At 37.8% G+C, this 19652-nt stretch overlaps 2 protein-coding genes across 3 annotated transcripts; one reads left to right on the top strand and one right to left on the bottom strand.

Annotated features, from left to right (window-relative positions):
• Nucleotides 1–1683: 1683 nt before the first annotated feature.
• si:ch73-345f18.3 (uncharacterized) lies at nucleotides 1684–10982 on the bottom strand. 2 transcript variants are annotated; one of them, XM_059021924.1, is made up of 4 exons: nucleotides 10895–10982; nucleotides 7137–7206; nucleotides 4266–4475; nucleotides 1684–2332 (listed from the first exon to the last, which is right to left on the bottom strand). In XM_059021924.1, exons 2-4 carry the CDS (start codon nucleotides 7192–7194, stop codon nucleotides 1962–1964), a joined length of 639 nt encoding a protein of 212 aa, XP_058877907.1. In that variant the 5' UTR covers nucleotides 7195–7206; nucleotides 10895–10982; the 3' UTR covers nucleotides 1684–1961. The 2 variants fall into 2 exon arrangements, with proteins under 2 accessions (XP_058877907.1, XP_033854729.1); XM_033998838.3 differs by lacking the exon at nucleotides 10895–10982 and adding an exon at nucleotides 10014–10310.
• Nucleotides 10983–11491: 509 nt separating this feature from the next.
• Nucleotides 11492–18288, top strand: klhl7 (kelch-like family member 7). The gene is made up of 11 exons (XM_033998714.3): nucleotides 11492–12093; nucleotides 12782–12884; nucleotides 13209–13302; nucleotides 13451–13575; nucleotides 13832–14007; nucleotides 14331–14505; nucleotides 15533–15675; nucleotides 15785–16025; nucleotides 16293–16494; nucleotides 17033–17130; nucleotides 17479–18288. The coding sequence occupies exons 1-11, from the start codon at nucleotides 11974–11976 to the stop codon at nucleotides 17760–17762; spliced, it is 1761 nt and encodes a 586-aa protein (XP_033854605.1). The 5' UTR covers nucleotides 11492–11973; the 3' UTR covers nucleotides 17763–18288.
• The last annotated feature ends 1364 nt before the right edge of the window (nucleotides 18289–19652 follow it).

The following is a 19652-nucleotide window of genomic DNA, read 5'->3' as shown; positions in this document are numbered from 1 at the left end:
CTATACACAACTGATAGATAACTGAAAATCTATCAATATTACCGCCTTACTTTAAAATACATGGCACAGTACTGTACTATAGTGTAAATTAGGAGTCTAAATCTTTTAGAGTTTAAACGTTTGTAAAGTGTCAAACGTTTTTAATTTTGTTTAATCGTTTAAATTTTGTCAAAAATGTGCAGGTCAAATATTAAGAACCGTGTGTCTGCAAATAACGGCTATTCAGGTTTTTTTTTTATTACTTCCTACCTTTGTCACGTGGCATGATTGTCATTGGATATTCACCTCCCAATGTCCAGCATGCCTTTGGTCATGTGACTAGTTTGCTTCTACTGAAGCTGGATCTAGTGTGGAGGAGGTGGGGCCCAGACATGCAAGCGTAATATTAGGAAATACGATCAAATTCGGGCTGAAAACATAACACGGTTGATTATTGAGACGATCGCAAATGGCATGCAAACAATTTCAATTGTGGAAGATACTGGATTCAACTTTAATGTCTTTTGTTGAGCTAGATTACAGAAGGCTGTGCTGATCCTAGCGAAATTAGCAATTTGGATTTCAGCTCTGTTTGGATAATTACCCTGCATAACATTTCTGTAATAATGCAATTAATGCTCGCCCTCTAATCAAAACAGACCATTATCGTACCGCCGATGCTATTATTTAATATTGCTTCACTGTTTTTATACATTTATTTATATACAGGGCTTAATTTAGTTATTTTTTCTGTCAAACAACTTAATGGGCTTTTAACTAGGCCAAACCTTCATTGTTCATGTGCAAACGAGATCGCAACATGTTAATAAGCAACTAATCTTTATTAAAGCTAAAATGAAAAATAAAGTGTTTTGCTGGACACACTATTACAATCGTTATGACGAGCAACTGTATTTAAATTAATAATGATGAGTCGCTTCGGGATTTAAATGAAAAGTAAGACTTACGATTTAAAAGCCCATTTAGTTGTTTCACAGGAAAAAAAAAACATGTAAATTAAACCAATTGTACTATTAACACATTTCTTAGTTGTGATTGAGATACACGAATGGATTAACAGGTATCAATTTAATTTAAGGATAGTAGAAAAGCCGATGTAAAAGACCTATTTATAGATATATATGCGGTAATTTATAGAAAGCTATTTATTTTAAAATACTCAGAGTCCTTGCAGCTACGCCCCCAAGATAGACAACTTCCAGTTTTCTCCTGCTGTCGAGACCGCACATCGAAGGGGACGCATACTACCCCCTTACACAGCGTCTTTTCAAAATGTTATTTTAACATTTAAACTATATATTTTTTTAAAGTTTAAACGTTTATTAAAATTAAACAGAATCTAGCACCCCTAGCGTAAATACTACACATAAAGGACTGGTTAGCATATTTTCTGTGATGAAGCATGTGATCATTGCACAAAACATGGCAGGTTACAAGAGCAGATAACTGTTCAGATAACTGAGATATTTGTGAAATAATCACATAATCAAGTTTATACTGCACAGAGGAGCTCAAACAACAGAAGAATATGCCATAGCTGTGTGTGGCTGAGTTTTCCATACGTGTGTAAGTGTTAATATGTGTTTATGTACACCGAAAATATTGGGTTGTTTACGATGTACACATGCAACTTTTTTTCTTCACACTAATGTTCTGTAGCTCATAAAAATACGGAAGAACATGTTAGTTGCTAGATATATTTTATTAACAATCAAAAATATATCTGACCTACAGGCTTGTACTCGGAATGGGAAGGTTGCCGATTCAATCCTGGATTACTTTCTTCTTATTTCTACAAAAGATCAAGACATCCTGATTCTGTCTACATGACACCCGAAGAAAGACTGCAAAAGTGATGCTATGTTCAGTTCTTAAAAGGATCGTTTGTTATCATTCATATTTTAATCAGTAGAAAAAAACATACCAGCTGTATTAAGCTCCTGTAGTGAGCGTTTGTCAGTTCAAAGAGATATGCCAGCGAGTCGTGCCATCTCGTTCAGTAGACTGCTGGCCTCTTCTCGGTACTGACTGGAAAGCTGCTTGATTCTCTTCACCTCCTGGAAGTTCTCCTTCAGGTTGGCCTCGACCCGTATCTGCTCCTGGTAGGGCCGCTTGGCCTCCTTCACTCTGTGTGTAATCTCCATCTCGCTGTGCAGCGCCGAGGTGATCATCTCCTGCAGCTTGGTGCTGGCTGCTGCGATGGATTTGGAGGCCTTATTGAGATTCTTTATCAGCTCTTGGGCTTCCTGCAGTTTGATATCAGGGGCGCTTTCTGGCTTCACGACGACAGAAAAGTTATAGCCCTGCATTTGGACGGCAATGTTAAAGGCACCTGGAAGAAGGAAAAATGTCAATAAAAATTATCTGCTATGTTTTAGTTGTGGCACTTCATCCATCACAAATTCCTTATGTTACATCCTGAAGGCCCAAAAACACACATAATATACCACACTGCTATTGTCATGGATTTATTACATAGTGATTCTATATTGTTAAAAGTTTCATTATGTTTCAAAAAAGAGTTGGCTCTAAACACATATGTTCCTCTAAATGTTGAGTGACTTAGGGCAGTATTTTAGGTACTCCTCAAAATATATATCAAGTATGAGATATGACTAATACCATGATGTATGTCAGCATATAGCAATAACTTACACAGGGATGTGTAAACAGATTGCACATTGTGACTAAATTATCTTTGCTTTAAGGTTTTAGTGGTTACCATACCATAGAGCTTGCCACACCTCGTGTCCAATAGGCTTTAAATGCACTTTTATTAAAATTAATTTGAATTAATTAAAAAGGGTGAGTCAAATACACTACATGCACTAAAATATTATTTAAAATGTGTACTGTACTATATTATTGATGTATTTGTTTGTATTCTTTACAGAATAATTTTAAACTACTTTACAAACTTAACTTTATGAAGGCAGATACTTCATACAGTATGTAAATACTATAAACACATCTATTGGGACTAAAACACACTAGATAGGCAGTTATTTGCCATCAGTCCAAATACAACAGTGAGCATTTATAGTCAGCCTTAATGTATAGGTCACATTAATGTACTTATATGTCCACTCAGAGTTGAAAGGTAACACTTAATAGGAGGAGGAAGACTGAAATGGTCGAGTAAAGATTTGCAGACAGGGGGCTCCCGAGTGGCGCATCCAGTAAAGGCGCCCCGCGTGGAGTGCAGCATGTGCCCTATAGTCTGGATGTCGCGAGTTCGAGTCCAGGCTATTCCTTTGCCGACCAAGGACGGGAGGTTCCAGGGGGCGGCGCTCAATTGGCCGAGCGCCGCCCGGGGGGAGGGAGGGTTTGGTCGGCCAGGGTGATTTGCAGTCAGTGGGAAATGGGTCTGGGTCTGCAGTGGTGTTGAAATCGTGCCTCACTAGCATGGTTTTGATGTTGTAACTACAGTCAATTCTCGGATTAGACGGATTTCCGACAAGGTCCCGGCAAACTTTAGCAGCAGCTTACTGTAAATTTACTTCTTATAATACAAATTCACTTAACGCAAATTATTTTAGAGCCCTCACAAAGACAAATTTGAATAAAACCAAACGCTCTAGTTTGGACAGCTGAATGTAAAGGATATTGGGAAATGTATTAACTTGCATCCACGTTAGCGCCTCTGTACTGTTTTAGTGCTGTTTAGGGACTAAGATCCTATGATACATTTCGAGTGTCCATAGTGCTCACGCAAAAACGTGCACTAGCCGAAAATGGAGGTTCTGAAAGCATTGGACAATGAACCACCGTACAAGAAAAATAAATATGTTGTTGCAAACACTTTGTCAATCGTTCTGAAAAACAACACTATAATAGAGGCTTTCTGATTTGCTCAATACCTTGATATTGAGGACGCCTTGTTTTGTGGTTTAAATGACTGGGCCATGCCGGCTTCAAGTGCAGTTCATTTGCAATGTACTTTGAAAAGGTTCACTTACAGCCGTACTTTCAATCAAACACACAGTACTTTTAAATGTATAATACTTTTCATTGTTCTGTAATTTAAATTTGATTTCAGTGTTGCTATGACTTCAATACAAACTGACAGCACGCATTTGGCTTTAGATTCCTGATAATATGAATTACTGACACATTTTATTCAAAAATCATGCCGTAATACGTTTCTTAGCTGTCTTCATCCTCTTTTTGAGAAATTTGTACAGTATGACGGACACTTGGCACAAATGGTTCGTCATGCAGAACAACAAAAAATACAACAAAGTAATAAACAGCAAAGTACTCACTGTGCTCGTCCCTCATTCTCTGTAAACAATCAGCTAGAGTGCTGCCCGCTGCGCACTGATAGCTGGCTTTCAGTCGTTCCAGGCATCCACCCATAGCTTGGTGATGTTCTGCTTGTTGATTAAATGTGTCAGCAATATCGATAAAGCGTTGATCCAGCTCAGGTACTTCCACATGCTTGGCGATGAATCTGCCATGTTTCTGTGTCTCATCTAGGAACAGGATGGCATTTATTTATAAAAGTGTAGAACTGTAATGAGGCAGGCACAATTATATTTAATAAACACTATGGACCAACCAATGTAATTAATCTGTTAAAAATATATTTTGTTAGTTTATTAATTCCTGTAAGAAACACATTTAGGGGTAGATGCAAGTATAGGCGCAGTGCAAATAATTGCAGATGCAAAATTCAAATTGCATTGCGGACAGGCAATTATTTTGCACTGCGCCCTATGTAAGCTTAAGAGCAATGCAAATAACTCAACATGCACAAATAGTGATCCGCAATTATGATAATGAGGGTCGCAATGAGCGCATCGGTCTATTTAGAGCTGCACTTGCAGAGTTAGGAGTACAGGGTACAGTAGGCACCGTATGACATTTGTGGAGCACGAAAATACAAACCAAAAAAATACGTCAGAGGAAGGGCTGCAAGGCAAAATCCTTACATCACATTATAATGTTTGCGCCATCTTAGTATCCAGATCCTGCCCAATTCCATGCTCTTTTCTTAATTTAAATGCATTTCAATATAATTTTAATGGATTAATGTTGGCCAAATGGACATTTGATAGCGGGTGCAGAACGCAGGTGAGCACCATTCTTTAAATACACCGCATTTTTAGCGACCGGTAAAATTAAATTTTACAGCAGCTAAACGCGATTTACGGCAGCATTATGGGAGTTTTGCACCCGCAAGTCACTTTGTGTGTGTCCTTAAATTTACCCCTTAATGTGGTGCAGTATTTGTTTTGACTGAAAATTACTATACTTTACTGTATATTGTGCCACACTTGCTGCTTATGGATCAAAACACTTTTACCATCTAAAAAGGTCATTTTTTAAACTGGTTTCAAAGACCCAGATTAGCACCTTATCCAAGTTAAGGTAATGATGTTTGTGAAACCAGCCTGATAAGTATCACAAAGTGTGTTTGGATGAAGAAATCTTAAATCACCCTTCAAACATGGCACATGCATGTGACTTATTTACAATACTGTAAAGCCATAAATATTTGAGAGCCTGTGTGATTCGCCAAATATTTTGGTCGCAAATATTTATGGCTTTACAGTACCTTACAAAACTACTAAACAGCTCCCCCTATGGGCCACAGCATAAGCTTTTGCAGAAGATTGCCTGGAAACTACATACCAAATCAGAACTGTGATTGTTGCATATTGTATGTAAGTGTTGTTGTACGGCAAAATAACAAATAAAAAACTTTCCAAAAATAGAACAATGTATTTTTTCAACAATTATTCAACCCAGTAACATTTTATACAGCAAATCAAATAAATAAAAACTTTCCGAAGAAATTATTTCTTCAACGATTCTTTAAAATCACCTGTGAATGACTTTAGCAGTTAGTTTCTTTGTTTTGCAGAGTTCTGCATTTCCATGAGCTCCTGCATCTGCCTTTTCTGTTCCTCTGCAGTCTTACAACTGAAGTACTACTGTGTGTTTGTTTTTTCTCTCCAATATGATTTAAGTCTTATAGTACATATATCATTTTGTTTTTAATGTGCCATTGGTTCGATAGTAATGTAACACTGCAAAAGTACCTAATTTTAGTAAAGTTGTCTTATTCTAACCAGTGGCGGAGGAACAGAAAGATGGGCCCAGGTGCAGGTTTTTTGTGGGCACTTTTGTACTCCACTTTTGTGTTTTGGAGGCATATATTTACAATTTAAAATACACTATTGGAAATCACAAAATAAATCAGATTGTATGTGGCGTAAAATCGCAAATGGGATTCAAGCTGTCTTCACTCACTCTCTCCTATGCTGTACAGCTGACCGTGTTGCACCTGTGTGAAGTATTTTAATTTCACATCGAGTCGTGAGACCCTGTCAGAACTGCAGAAAGGAGAACACGCCGGGCCCGTAGAATGAATGAGTGAATAAACAGATTATTAAATGAATAATCACCAAGGTAAATGGCCCTGAAAATGAATACATTTATTATATAATGATTTCAACTTTTGAGTTTGCTTGCTGGGGCCCCCTAAGTGCATGGACCCCTGTGCAACTGCACTGGCTGCACCGGCTATTCCTCTGCCACTGATTCTAACGTCCCCTTTCTGCCACGAAAAAAAGGGTTTTAAGTTTTCGGTGTAGCATGCTGTGATTTTTCAGCCGAGTTACACGTGAAGCCGAAACTCGCAGAAATAGCATGTCCTGTAAAAAAAAAACAGTGTTACATATAGTTCACCTTTAACACAGCGCTATTCGTCCATTATTTTAAATACAGTTAAGAAAATATTCCTTAATGTAAAGTCGAACGAACAAACAATAACAAGCTGAGTGTTTTCAATGTTGCATGCGGTGCTGCAGATTCACTGTGTTTAAAAGGAAAAATAATTACGCTGTTAATTTAAATAAAGTATCAGATTTTTTTACGAAAAAGAATGCACACAGATACATATGTTGGTCAAAAAGTCCAATATGTTGGGAAATTACACCACAGTCGCCGGACTGGTATTGTACCTCCACCATTTTGAAACACCCACAGAGTAAGCTCCTCAGAATGTTAGCTAACGTTACGAAGCGCTCTCGGCGTGCAGGCCATTCAATAGAAAGCACCACGTAATGCTCTGTGGAAATACCTTACCTTTTCACCGCCCTCTAATAAAAACACATTTGGACTCATACCATTTGCTGTTGAGTGTGGGTTTGAACGGCGCAGTTGCCTAGCCGATTTGGACTGCATTAAAGGCTGCCTCTGAAAAATAAAACAAGATTTAGATTATAACAACAATTGAAATGATTTTATTTGTAACTATAATGTTACCTTACTGTATTGGATATTTTTCAAACTCAATCAAGTTTGAGACAAATGCAATAAGATAACATTTTTTAACTGCCGTTTCAAAATCCAAATCTCTTCTCGGGACTACTGCAGCAATATTATCAGTGCTCACTCTTAAATTCTGTCAAAAAACATCTTTTTTTCTTGAATTTCTCCTTAAATTTGAGACAAAGGCAAAGACGACACTTGGAGCAATGACGAAATGTATCTATGAAGTAGTGTGTGTACTTGTGTCAGAAATAACACAAAGGAAATAAGAACATAAGAACATAAGAAAGTTTACAGACGAGAGGAGGCCATTCAGCCCATCTTACTCGTTTGGTTGTTAGTAGCTTATTGATCCCAGAATCTCATCAAGCAGCTTCTTGAAGGATCCCAGGGTGTCAGCTTCAACAACATTACTGGGGAGTTGGTTCCAGACCCTCACAATTCTCTGTGTAAAAAAGTGCCTCCTATTTTCTGTTCTGAATGCCCCTTTATCTAATCTCCATTTATGACCCCTGGTCCTTTTTTCTTTTTTCAAGTCAAAGAAGTCCCCCGGGTTGACACTGTCTATACCTTTTAGGATTTTGAATGTTTGAATCAGATCGCCGCGTATCGAAATACTTCAGGTTCTGGGACTGCCAGCCTTTTATTACACAACTTCAATTTAATGGCAAAAACAATACAAACAAAACATCAATCAGACAATCAACCTCCCCAGAAAGACACCACACCAACCCAATTATCCCATTTAAAAGGCATGTGGCTGTGCAAAGGGGTGCCATCTTGCCACAGAAACACATATATTTTAATGTTCAGGGCCCTGTCACAGCATATATATTTGCATATCCTGACTTAACCTGAAATAAACAATTGCAGTGCCAAAATATTCTCAGCTTAATAAATGGGATAACAGTAATAATGTTAGCAATTACTGCCTTTTATTATCCTGAGGACATTAAAGCCTGAAACAATTCCCAGTAGAGTAAGCAGCGGGGAACCAACATTAAAAAGGGTCTACCTGTTCTCTGGTTATACTAAAATGGACAGCAGTGTGGAGTAGTGGTTAGGGCTCTGGACTCTTGACTGGAGGGTTGTGGGTTCAATCCCAGGTGGGGAACACTGCTTCTGTACCCTTGAGCAAGGTACTTTACCTAGATTGTTCCAGTAAAAACCCAACTGTATAAATGGGTAATTGTATGTAAAAATAATGTGTACAAAAATAATGTGATATCTTGTAACAATTGTATGTTGCCCCGGATATGGGTGTCTGCTAAGAAATAAATAATAAAATTCACATCACATCCCAACTCTACAGATTAAGGAGCTATAGTACAAATTGTCAGTACTGCTGTAGTCCTACCAAATTCACTTCTCACACTATGTATCCCAACAAAAAAATACTAATGGTATCTGTCATTTCTACTCTCTGTTCTGTATTTTGATAAGAATATACAAATGTTTATACAGTGTATCGTACAGGCACAGGAATGTATATTCATTCTGTAGTATTTGTGCACTTGGGTAAGAGATATAAGTTTTAAATTTTTTAAAAAAAAAGATACTTTGGAGTAAGTCAGATACCACCTGCTCATATGTACCTATTTTCATCTCTCAAATGTATGTTATTTCTGTGTTACCTGTTTGGCAATGTGGGCAATAATCCTTACACTATGAATTGCACTAGAGCGTCCATTTTGAAAAGAGCTTTGTAACAGACTAAGGTTACGTGTAAAAAGTTGTCAGGATGCTAACAATGAAAATAAAAAATGACAGGTACGTTATTTAAACAGCTGTAGCAACACGTGGAAACCGAGTAGTTCCAGAGCTGACATTATCACCTCAAACAAATATGATTGTCGAGAATTATTCTGTGGTAAAAAAAAAAAAAAATCTCTGGTGTGGATTTTGTATAGAGTACTTGAAAACGTATTTAATCGATTCTGTTTCTTCCATGCATTAGTGTACCGCTCTATACATTCATACAGCTGCAGAGCCCATTTCTTCCCTCTGCATGTGCATCACCGTTGTGTGGTGGGATTCACTCATTCTGACACAGGTGGAATGCCTCGAGGATGAGGTTAACCGCAGAAAAGCTAAATTCTTCCAATCCTAGGTCTGACAGTTTTTTGAAAGGGCCACGTTTAACTGGGAGTGTTGTTATTGAGGCTATAAGGGAGTAACGTGTAATTTCCCACGCAGTTCTAAAAACAGTTAATATAAAATATGTGTTGTAACTATTAAGTAATGTTCGTTGTTTAAAAAAAATACAAATAAAAATCCTGGACACAAAATGTCACTTGCTTTGTATCCTTATCCAACGCTATTTTATTTGACCTCGCGTAACACCTCCGCAGGGACTCCACTTTTAGTTTTGGTGATGTATATTAACATAAGTAGTTACAATAAACGGGTTTTCCACTGAATATTTTGTTTTTCTGTTTTAAAACGAGAATAAAATGTCCTGTATATTTATTTTTCTGTCCGACTTCCTCAACCCCCAACATTGGCGTTTTCTTGGACTTTATATCGACAGATTTTGAAGGAAAGTAGCAGTCTTCAGTAGACGCCTTCTCTTTCATTAATGTCCAAATACCGTACTGATCACAATGGTATTAAATTATTTCTTAAGATTTTAGTTTTGTTAATCGCCACTTAACTACAGGTACGCACAGTAAAACTAGAAATATCTATGCCACCAAGCAAACAATATCAAAACATAACTAGTTAGTACCTACCTCTGCTTGAGTTGATGTAGTACTAGCTTCATTGGGACAGAAACAACAGCAAAACCAAAACGACATTTTCCTTTTTTTGTTGTTTATTTGTTTTGGAAAGACAAAGTAGTTTTAGCTAAATCACAAACACCGTCTGCCGAAGTTTACATTTGCCCACAATGACGTCAGAATCACGGGACTACACTGTGCTTGTATATTCGTGTTCTTTAAAATGTTCTCACTGTTCTTCCCGTTCACCTGCTCACACATTAATGCGTGCTATTTAAGTGTGGTTTTAGGGAACAGCTATTAGCGGTGATCCCCCATCACTGTTTATTGTTCATAATGGACTTTCCAGTACTGATAGAGTAGTATGCTGGTCAGAGTTGGTGGTTTTCTGGTTTTCGGCTGGGGTAGGAGTTAGACTGGCCCCATAAGGTCATTAAATTCTCTTTACTGTAAAGTTCTAAAGTAAATGGCTATCTACGGTATTTGGTGAGTTTTGTATACCATACATACATTTTGTTAATGTAGTATAGAGTTTTGTTTTAAATGCAATAAATCATTTTGATTTAAATAAGCTGTATACAGTGTAAATATTTGACCATTTACTTTTTTTCTGTCAGAAACAACTCTGCAATGCAGTCCTTACAAAGTCAGGGCTGCTCTAACCAGAATCTTTCAGCCAGAATAAAAATACGTGTTTTAAATATTAATTAAATAAATTAATCGTCTGTAACTTGTACAACAAAAATGCTGCTGTAAGATTTTTAACTGTGACTAAGAAACACATCATATCACTCCTGTGCTGATCTCTACACTGGCCTCCTGTCCGATTTATGATAGATTTGAAGGTGTTGTTATTAACCTATAAGGCTCTAAATTGTCTTGCTCCACCTTACCTTAAAGATCTAGTTTTAACACCATAGGTCCCGAATCGGTCACACCGAAATTCTGGAGTGACCTGCCAGTACTGTAAGGGAAGCTCCCTCGGTTGATGTTTTTAAATCTCGATTAAAAACACACGTTTATATAATCTGGCGTACCCATGTAAAATGATATTCTCTCGTCTCTATATGGCATATTTTACTATGTTTACTATTTAGTATTATTTGACTGTTTTATTTATTTGAAATATTTTCAACTGTTTTTTGGGTATTGTTCTTGTCGTTATTACAATTACTTGTATGCGTGTAAAGCGCTTTGCAGCTGGTCTCGTTAAAGGCTCCATATAAAAATAAAGACTGATTGATTGAAATACGGATTATTGTCCAGTATACACGACAGTACGATACTCAATGTGCCAATTACTTAATGTAGTCTGCAGCAACAGTGATTTCCATGTGTACTGAACATTACATTTAATTATACTAAATACTGTATTTACATGGAATAATAATAATATAATGTATCACAAAAAGACACGGTTTTTTCATGTCTGTTTTTTTTCTTGAAAGTCATCCACACTAGAGGGCGTCCCTGAGTTTTGACTAAAATCTAATGTCTTCAGCTGTAGTCTCGTGAAGCATTATGGGACCAAACCGTAGGAAACAAATAAAAACTCTGTAACTGGTTCTTATCGTTATAATTAGTGCTATCATTAAGCTATGAAAGCGTGAGATGTCCATGCCGATCCACATTATTCGTAGCAGGTTGAGTGTTGCGTTTTCTTATCTGGAGTGGAGCTGGTCCAAGTATTCTCTTTGTAGTGTCACAACAACAACAGAAATCGGACTATTTGTTCTCTGACTCGCGCCTAAAAGTATTATTATAATTATACAGTTTGCAGTTCCTTTGAAAACATAAATAAATGAATGATCATTAAAGAGAGGCTCGGAAGCAGGCCATCCGATGCTATTGTGTTACTATGTCTAGTACTAGATGTGCTTGAAAAAATAAACTGGTGTACCCATCTGCTAACAACACTGTTCCAGACTAGAGCGGGATTCATGAGTTAATTGTCTAGTTAGATTAGACAAGGATGGCATCTACAGGGGCAGAGAAATCTACCAAGAAGAAAACTGAGAAAAAATTTGCTGCCAAAGAGGAAGCTAAACTGCTGGCGAGTTTTATGGGGATCATGAACAATTTGCGAAAGCAGGTAAGATGAATCCTACGACTGGTGTGATGCGTAGGCCATGTTTGTTGGTCATACTCAAAGCGTGTGTGTAGCTAAGGCCTCCCAGTAAAACAGTGTTTCTGTGAATCAAAGATAAACACTTCTTTGCATGCTGCCTAACCAAAGCCTTGCACGTGTTGACAATGCTTGTAATCATTTATTCATCACAGTAACAAATTAAAATGCCCGTGCAAGGAATTACATTGTACCATAGTTTGTTAACGTGTTTGTTTCGTGGTCAGTATTAGTACCAGTGTTTAGATCTTACTTTCAGTAGTTTTTTTTATTTTTACTACCAAACATAAGAACAGTTTGTGAAGGAGAAAAGGCCATTAGGCCCATCAAGTCTTGTCCCTTGTTAGCACACCATTCTCTCCTACTGGGGGGGAGGATATATAATTTAAAAGCACAGAGTCTAGTGTTTTTTTTCTTGTTATTTCTTTTATTTTTTTGTAATGTTCCATACAGTTTTAAAATGAAAAACCACACACACATCACATAGTATCAAGTAAAATGTCTCCATAAAGCCTGTGTCTCATTGCTTGTGTTAAAGAATGTCTGCAGTCCATCCCAGGTTTCATCATGATGTTGTGACCATAGATAGAATGCTGTCTCGGTAATGCCTTGTCTTGTTTTTTGACAATAAACATTTCTTTACATTTTGTCGTAGAAAGCACTGTGTGATGTGATATTAGTGGTGTCTGCAAGAAAGATCCCAGCCCATAGAGTCGTCCTTGCAGCTGCCAGTCAGGTTTTTAACCTGATGTTTACTTGTAAGTATTTTAATATAAATATATATATCTATCTGTCGTCATCATCATCTTCAGCCTTTTTCAATCCACTGCTGGATGAAGGTCTCCCCAAGATTCTTCCACAAAAGCCTGTCTGCTGCGTCCCTCATCCATGTTGCTCCAGCGTGTTTCCTAATTTCATCTTGCCATCTTCCTGGAGGTCGTCTTGGTCGCTTTATATCTCCTGGGATCCAGTCTAACATCTCCTTGGTCCAGCGATGGTCTGTTCTTCCTACATGTGCAGCCCACTGTTATATATTTATTGTAGCTTGATTATTGAAATATTAATATGTGTGTTTTTCATAGCAAACATGCTGGAATCAAAGGCATATGAAGTGGAACTTAAGGATGCAGAACCTGACATCATTGAATTGTTAGTGGAATTTGCCTACACAGCAAGGTACGTACTAAATGCTCAGTTACAATATAATTTGAGTAACAATTTGTTACAGGTTTTCGGTACAGTCAGCCTGTATTCACACTCGTGTCTGCCACTGCTATGCACAGTAATGATCAAGTAATGTAAAATATATTTGTTTATTTTGCAGGATCTCTGTCAACAGCAACAATGTCCAGTCTCTATTGGACGCAGCAAACCAGTACCAAATTGAACCGGTTAAGAAGATGTGTGTCGATTTCCTCAAAGAGCAAGTGGATGCAACTAACTGTCTTGGTAAGATTTCAGATGAAAGAAAGGGATGGGGTAATTTTCATAGTTCAGTGTTTATGTAAACCCTTGGGGGATTTTTAAAAAAACAGTTTCATTGTTGATGTAAAGCATGAGCTTAACTGTCTGTATATAAAATTAATCTATTTTCAAGCTTCTTTCATAAAAAAAAAGTAGTACTGGACTTAAACACCCTAGTTGCAGCAGACAAAAATTGTTGAACTTTTCAAATGACATGTGTCCCCTTTATTGCATATAAAAGGTATTAGTGTGCTGGCGGAGTGCCTTGACTGCCCTGAGTTGAAAGCCACTGCTGATGACTTCATTTTCCAGCATTTCACTGAGGTGTACAAGACCGACGAGTTCCTGCAGCTGGATGTGAAAAGAGTCACCCAGCTGCTGCACCAGGATGCCTTAACTGTCCGCGTAGAGGATCAGGTGAAAATACTCTTTAGGTTTCCAAATAATTCAGAAGATTAGGTTTTGGCTATACTGCGTATACAGTACCTACGGCTATATATATATATTTTTTTTAAAATGTAGTTAAATAGACTTGAGGTAACCCTTTGAAAATATGACCCTTAGTTTATGGGACCGAATGCTTAAAGGAAGACTGCAAATATACTGTTCTTAAATTGCATAGCACACAGTTTTCATCATTTAAAAACCAAAATCTGTTCACTTAAAATGGAAGCTCAGTGTAGCTAAACGGCTCCCTCTTTTCTTTGAATTACTGAAACGCCACTTTCCCGTCCTTCAAGGTGTATGACGCAGCAGTCAGGTGGATCAAATACGACGAGCCAAACCGACAGCAGCACATGGTGGATATTCTGGCCAAGGTCCGCTTTCCTCTCGTGTCAAAGAACTTCCTGAGCAAAACCGTGCAGGCTGAGCCGCTGATACAGGACAACCCACAGTGCCTCAAGATGGTTATCAGTATGTGACTTTCCTTTCTTTTGAACCCTGTTCACTATCTATTCCTATGAATCTGGTCAATTCACGTATGGTTAATCCACGACTGAATTAATTTCTATATCGAGTGATGACTCTTCATACATAGATGTGCTAGTTAGATTCTGGTGCTGATTTGATTTAAGCAATGAAAACTCTGGTGACCATCTTTTGGATTTTTGTTTTGCTGTTGGTTCATCATTTTTGTACCCTACAGACCTTATTATATTTCACTATACACCTAGAATTGCTACACAGACTAACATTCGACTAGCTTACCTTTCCTGTTTTAGTGTGTTTATCACAGGGGTTCTTCTAAGGGTCATAGGGGTTACACAGGACAACTCGGAAATGCACAAATAAAAATGAAAGTAAAAAAAATAATGATCTTGAATTGATTTAACGGTATTATATATTCTCTAAACCACTGTGTATAATTTAAAAATTATTTAGCAACTCAAAGTTAAGTTTGGGTTTCCATGACTACATACTGTTTAACAGATCATTAAGTATGCAACAGGTTAAACTGATGACTCAAGGGCATGCATGAAAAGAATGAGCAGATTAAACGGCTGGTAACAAGAAAGCAGATGTCTCATTATTGAGGTTTACTTGCCACTCCGTGTTGTTTTCTGTAAAACATTGATATCCTGTCCATTAAGAAAAGGCAAAATGCAAAGCTTGTTTTAAAGCCTGCCAGAGACCCGTGCTTACAACTGCATTGTCATATTTTCTTTAAATTCTCAAATTAATAATCGATACCCAGGTAGTAAAAAGAGATGGGTTGGGTAATTTTATATATGAACCTGATATATCTGTCTGTCTTACACTTACATTTTACTTGTGCTGTATGTTCTTGATGATATGCTTTATATGATACTGCTTGCTCTAAGTGCATGTACCAATGTGGAGTGTGTGTGTGTTTGTTCACATACCTGATTGTAATCTCAAGGAGAAATGTTTAGCTGAAGTGTTACTTGACACTGCATTAAAGAGAGTTTGATTTCTTCAGGTGGAATGCGTTACCACCTCCTTTCACCAGAGGACCGTGAGGAGCTGGGTGAGAGCAGCCGGCCAAGAAGAAAGAAACACGACTACCGCATTGCACTCTTCGGCGGTTCCCAGCAGCAGTCCTGCCGCTACTTCAACCCCAAAGTAAGAGACACCTTGCTGCAATATATTTACACGGCGGGCTCTTTCATATGCTGGTAGAAGAATGTATATATTGTTTAACAACCTGTGAGTCATTGTAATGTGTTTATAGGATTACAGTTGGACGGATATTCGCTGCCCTTTTGAAAAGCGGCGGGATGCAGCCTCAGTGTTCTGGGACAACGTTGTCTATATTCTGGGTGGCTCGCAGCTTTTCCCCATCAAACGCATGGACTGCTACAATGTGGTGAAGGACAGCTGGTATTCCAAGCTGGGCCCACCCACTCCTCGAGATAGTCTCGCCGCATGTGCAGCCAAGGGCAAAATATACACTTCTGGGGGCTCCGAAGTCGGTAAGGGCCACCTCCTTTAGTACAAATCCAAATACGTTTTGGTCAGTTGCAAAATAAGTAGCCTTTTTTTTTTTGTTGTTGTTTATGTGTGTGTCTATGGGTTGGACAACGATGTTGAAATTTAAATTGATTGATTTATTGTCTGCGTTGTGTTGCAATAGCCAGAGAGTGGGACAGGGATTTTGAATGTAAACGGCGCAAGACTGTTCAGCAATAAGCAGATTAAATTGTATATAACAGTGCGTTTATTTTTTTGTCTTCCTGAAGGGAACCCTGCCCTGTACCTTTTTGAATGCTACGACACAAGAACAGAGAGCTGGCTGTCCAAGCCCGCCATGTTGATCCCACGCTGCAGCCACGGCATGGTGGAGGCCAACGGGCAGATCTACCTGTGTGGTGGGAGTCTGGGCAACAATGTCTCCGGGAGGGTATTAAACTCCTGTGAGGTCTATGACCCGTCAACTGAGAAGTAAGTTATGTATATTCAAATGTCATCTTTAGCAACCTGATCTCGTATTGAAAGTGAATATTCCTGGCTGTACAACGCAATGAAAACTGAATATATAATTATATTTTCATTCAAGTTCAAGTTATCTATTTTTTTTAAAACAAAATCTCCTTTTTTTTTCTACATATTTCTATAAAACTGCTTAGCCTGTTTATAATAAACAAGACGTTCCTTAGCAAAATCTATTGAGCTTTTTGGAATCGGGGCGGGTATATGCATCTGTCTGTCAGAGTAACATTTTAGTGTGTCGTGCTGTATGCAGTGAATATAGGTATATTACTGCGGTGTCGGTGGATAATTCTTGTGCTTTTTTCAAGACCCATTATTCCACAACAGTAGTGCCATCCAATGATGGCATGTGATAATGCCCCCAGCTTACAGTAGTGTGATCCGAGAAATCAAGGTATTGTGAAATATGTTGTCTATGGGTGTAAGTGGGTGATAAAATGTGTTATAATTTAGTTTACTGTTTCATGCTTTTTGTTTTTGAATATTTCAGATGGACTGAACTGTGCCCAATGATAGAAGCCAGAAAGAATCACGGGCTTGTCTGTGTAAATGACAGAATCTATGCTGTTGGAGGGCAGAATGGAATGGGTATGTCACTACAATAATAATGGAGGCAAATGTTTCTTTTTGTCATCAGTTATCCAATTTCTTGATTCTGACAAAAAAAAAACATTATATAATTTCCATTTGGAGAGAGTACCGAAATTATTTCTGGTTGTATGGGTTTTAAGTTTAGTTCCAGCAGCATTTTATGGACCCCTCATTTGGTAGTCCTTAGTTGCTCTCCCTGTATACCAGATTTTGTCCGGGCACAAATACTTATGATACTTCATGCTGAACTGCACCTCCCCTCCCCTCCCATGTTTGTTTGTTTGTTTGTTTGTTTGTTTATTTTTTCGAATAACCTATTAAGTCTTCCTTTGTGCTATTGTAAAGGGGGCTTGGACTCTGTGGAATACTACGACATTAAGACTGGCAAGTGGAAAATGGTGTCTGACATGCCTTGGAAAGGGGTCACGGTGAAGTGTGCTGCAGTGGGGTCCATCATTTACGTCTTGGCTGGTTTCCAAGGGGTGGGTCGACTGGGACACATTTTAGAATATCACACAGAAGCGGATAAATGGGTCGCAAACAATAAAGTGCGGGCGTTCCCTGTAACCAGCTGCCTTATATGTGTGGTGGACACCTGTGGAGCAAACGAAGAGACGCATGATGAATAAACCATTGTCTGCATAGATGATATAATAGCAACTCCTTCATCTTCAGGACTAAATGCATACGCTTCCTGTGATGGGGGATTGGAAACAGTTTTATTTTATTTGGTTGTATTCATAAAGTAGCAAATCGATCATGCAAAGGTTTTTTTGTAAATGCATCTTGGGCTGTACTACTGTTACTGGTATAGGACTTTGTTTGTAGCATTATTCTACATGTATTACAGTTCTATAATGAACTGTTTTTGCTTAATGGTGGGGTGATTCTATCTCTTGGCATCTTTTTGTAAAACAATTGTGGTAATTATTTGTTTACGTTCAGTTGTGAGTGCTTTTTTTAATTTTTCAATATTTGCACTAGAATTCTGTTCCTAATAAATGTTGACTGATTTTACTTGCATAACAGAATAACATCTCTGTTTTGATGTGATGGTGCAGTTGTTTTTGTCTCAAACTTTATGTAACTTCACAAAGTAAAGTATTTGAAAATGTTATGGGCCAACCCCAATCGAATAAAGTATACTGTACACTATCGGGATCTTTTTTTTAAGGTGTGTCATTTCTGGTAGTGATGTGTGTGTGTGTGTGTGTGCTTATTTTTGTAACTGTAAAGTATGATCATCATATCACCTTATCAAGATATTGCCCAGAATGCCCCTCTTTAACATTCAAGAGTCCTTTGATGTACAGATAATTGTTTAAATCACCCACAAATGGAATGTTTCATTATTATTTTTGTATAATAATGTTAAAGGTGATTAATAAACAGTAAATGGTTGGTATTATTAGTTTTGGGCAGGATGCCATTGTCATGCCTGTCAAAAATGCAATTTACTCAAATGTAACCATATGAAGGGGAAAAAAGCAACACTAATTTTGAGCATGAATTAAAGTAGGGAGTCGGAGTATTTAAACAGTAGCTCTTAGGATTCTAATTAGCCTACATTGTCTAGATTTTGCAGAAAAGTGAAAACATTTGAAAAACCACTATATGAACAGTGTTGCAGTTTGTAAACAGGAATAAACACAAAACATCAGTAGCACTGGTGCTTATCCTTATTTTTTGATAAATGAAAAACATTTGTGGTACAACATAATATTGTGAAAATAGATTATTGTTCCAATCCAGCCCGTGAGCCCTAGTGTAATTAACTTATTTTTAAGACTTTAACAGCTGTGTTTTTTGGGGGTATACAGTCATTACCCAGCAATACCGACATATACACTATGTCGCTACAGAGAATTGTGAGGGTCTGGAACCAACTCCATAGTAATGATGTTGAAGCTGACACCCTGGGATCCTTCAAGAAGCTGCTTGATGAGATTCTGGGATCAACAAGCTACTAACAACCTAATGAGTAAGATGGGCTGAATGGCCTCCTCTTGTTTGTAAACTTTCTTATGTCCTAATAGAAATGAAAATGAAAACATTGCCAAACCTAAAAAAAAAAAAAAAGCTAGATGATAATGTCATGGGACCTGATACAACAGGCAAACTCACTATGCTATTCTGTCAATCTATGAAGTGGTAGTGGGGTTAAGTGAAGACAAAACTGTTTGTTTATTTTTGCCTTGGGTGTGTAAAAATCGCTAATTTTTTAAACCCGACAAATCTAGTTTGTATGTTTCTATTTCACATTAATTATAGTCTGTATTTCTTTTAAAATATGTGTTCTGCTTCAGCTGTCTAGCACACATAAGCGTCTGTGGACCTTGCTATAACGCGTAAGGGCACCGTCGAATATACCAACGGGCTTATATTCGTCGTACTACGATGCGAGTCTTCTCACAGCCCCGAAAACTGAATTTACGACAATAGTTATTGTGCAAACCAAGAGAGTCCTCCGCACGATGGCATAGGTGACAAAGAAGGGCTGAGTTGTTGAAAACCATAAT

This window comes from Acipenser ruthenus, chromosome 4 (assembly GCF_902713425.1).
Source record: "Acipenser ruthenus chromosome 4, fAciRut3.2 maternal haplotype, whole genome shotgun sequence".
Taxonomy (NCBI): Eukaryota; Metazoa; Chordata; class Actinopteri; order Acipenseriformes; family Acipenseridae; genus Acipenser; species Acipenser ruthenus.
Note: the sequence above shows the minus strand (reverse complement) of the source record. Positions and strands in the feature narration are given on the sequence as shown.

What these genes read in the sequence shown, in the direction of transcription:
- si:ch73-345f18.3 (XM_033998838.3), bottom strand. Translation starts at nt 10,079, where the DNA reads ATGTCGTTTTGGTTTTGCTGTTGTTTCTGTCCCAATGAAGCTAGTACT. An exon ending in CTACATCAACTCAAGCAGAG is followed by an intron (nt 7,207 to 10,013) that starts GTAGGTACTAAC and finishes TTTATTTTTCAG; the next exon opens with AGGCAGCCTTTAATGCAGTC. An exon ending in CCCACACTCAACAGCAAATG is followed by an intron (nt 4,476 to 7,136) that starts GTATGAGTCCAA and finishes TCCTGTTCCTAG; the next exon opens with ATGAGACACAGAAACATGGC.
- klhl7 (XM_033998714.3), top strand. Translation starts at nt 11,974, where the DNA reads ATGGCATCTACAGGGGCAGAGAAATCTACCAAGAAGAAAACTGAGAAA. An exon ending in GTGCCTCAAGATGGTTATCA is followed by an intron (nt 14,506 to 15,532) that starts GTATGTGACTTT and finishes TGATTTCTTCAG; the next exon opens with GTGGAATGCGTTACCACCTC. An exon ending in TTCTGGGGGCTCCGAAGTCG is followed by an intron (nt 16,026 to 16,292) that starts GTAAGGGCCACC and finishes GTCTTCCTGAAG; the next exon opens with GGAACCCTGCCCTGTACCTT.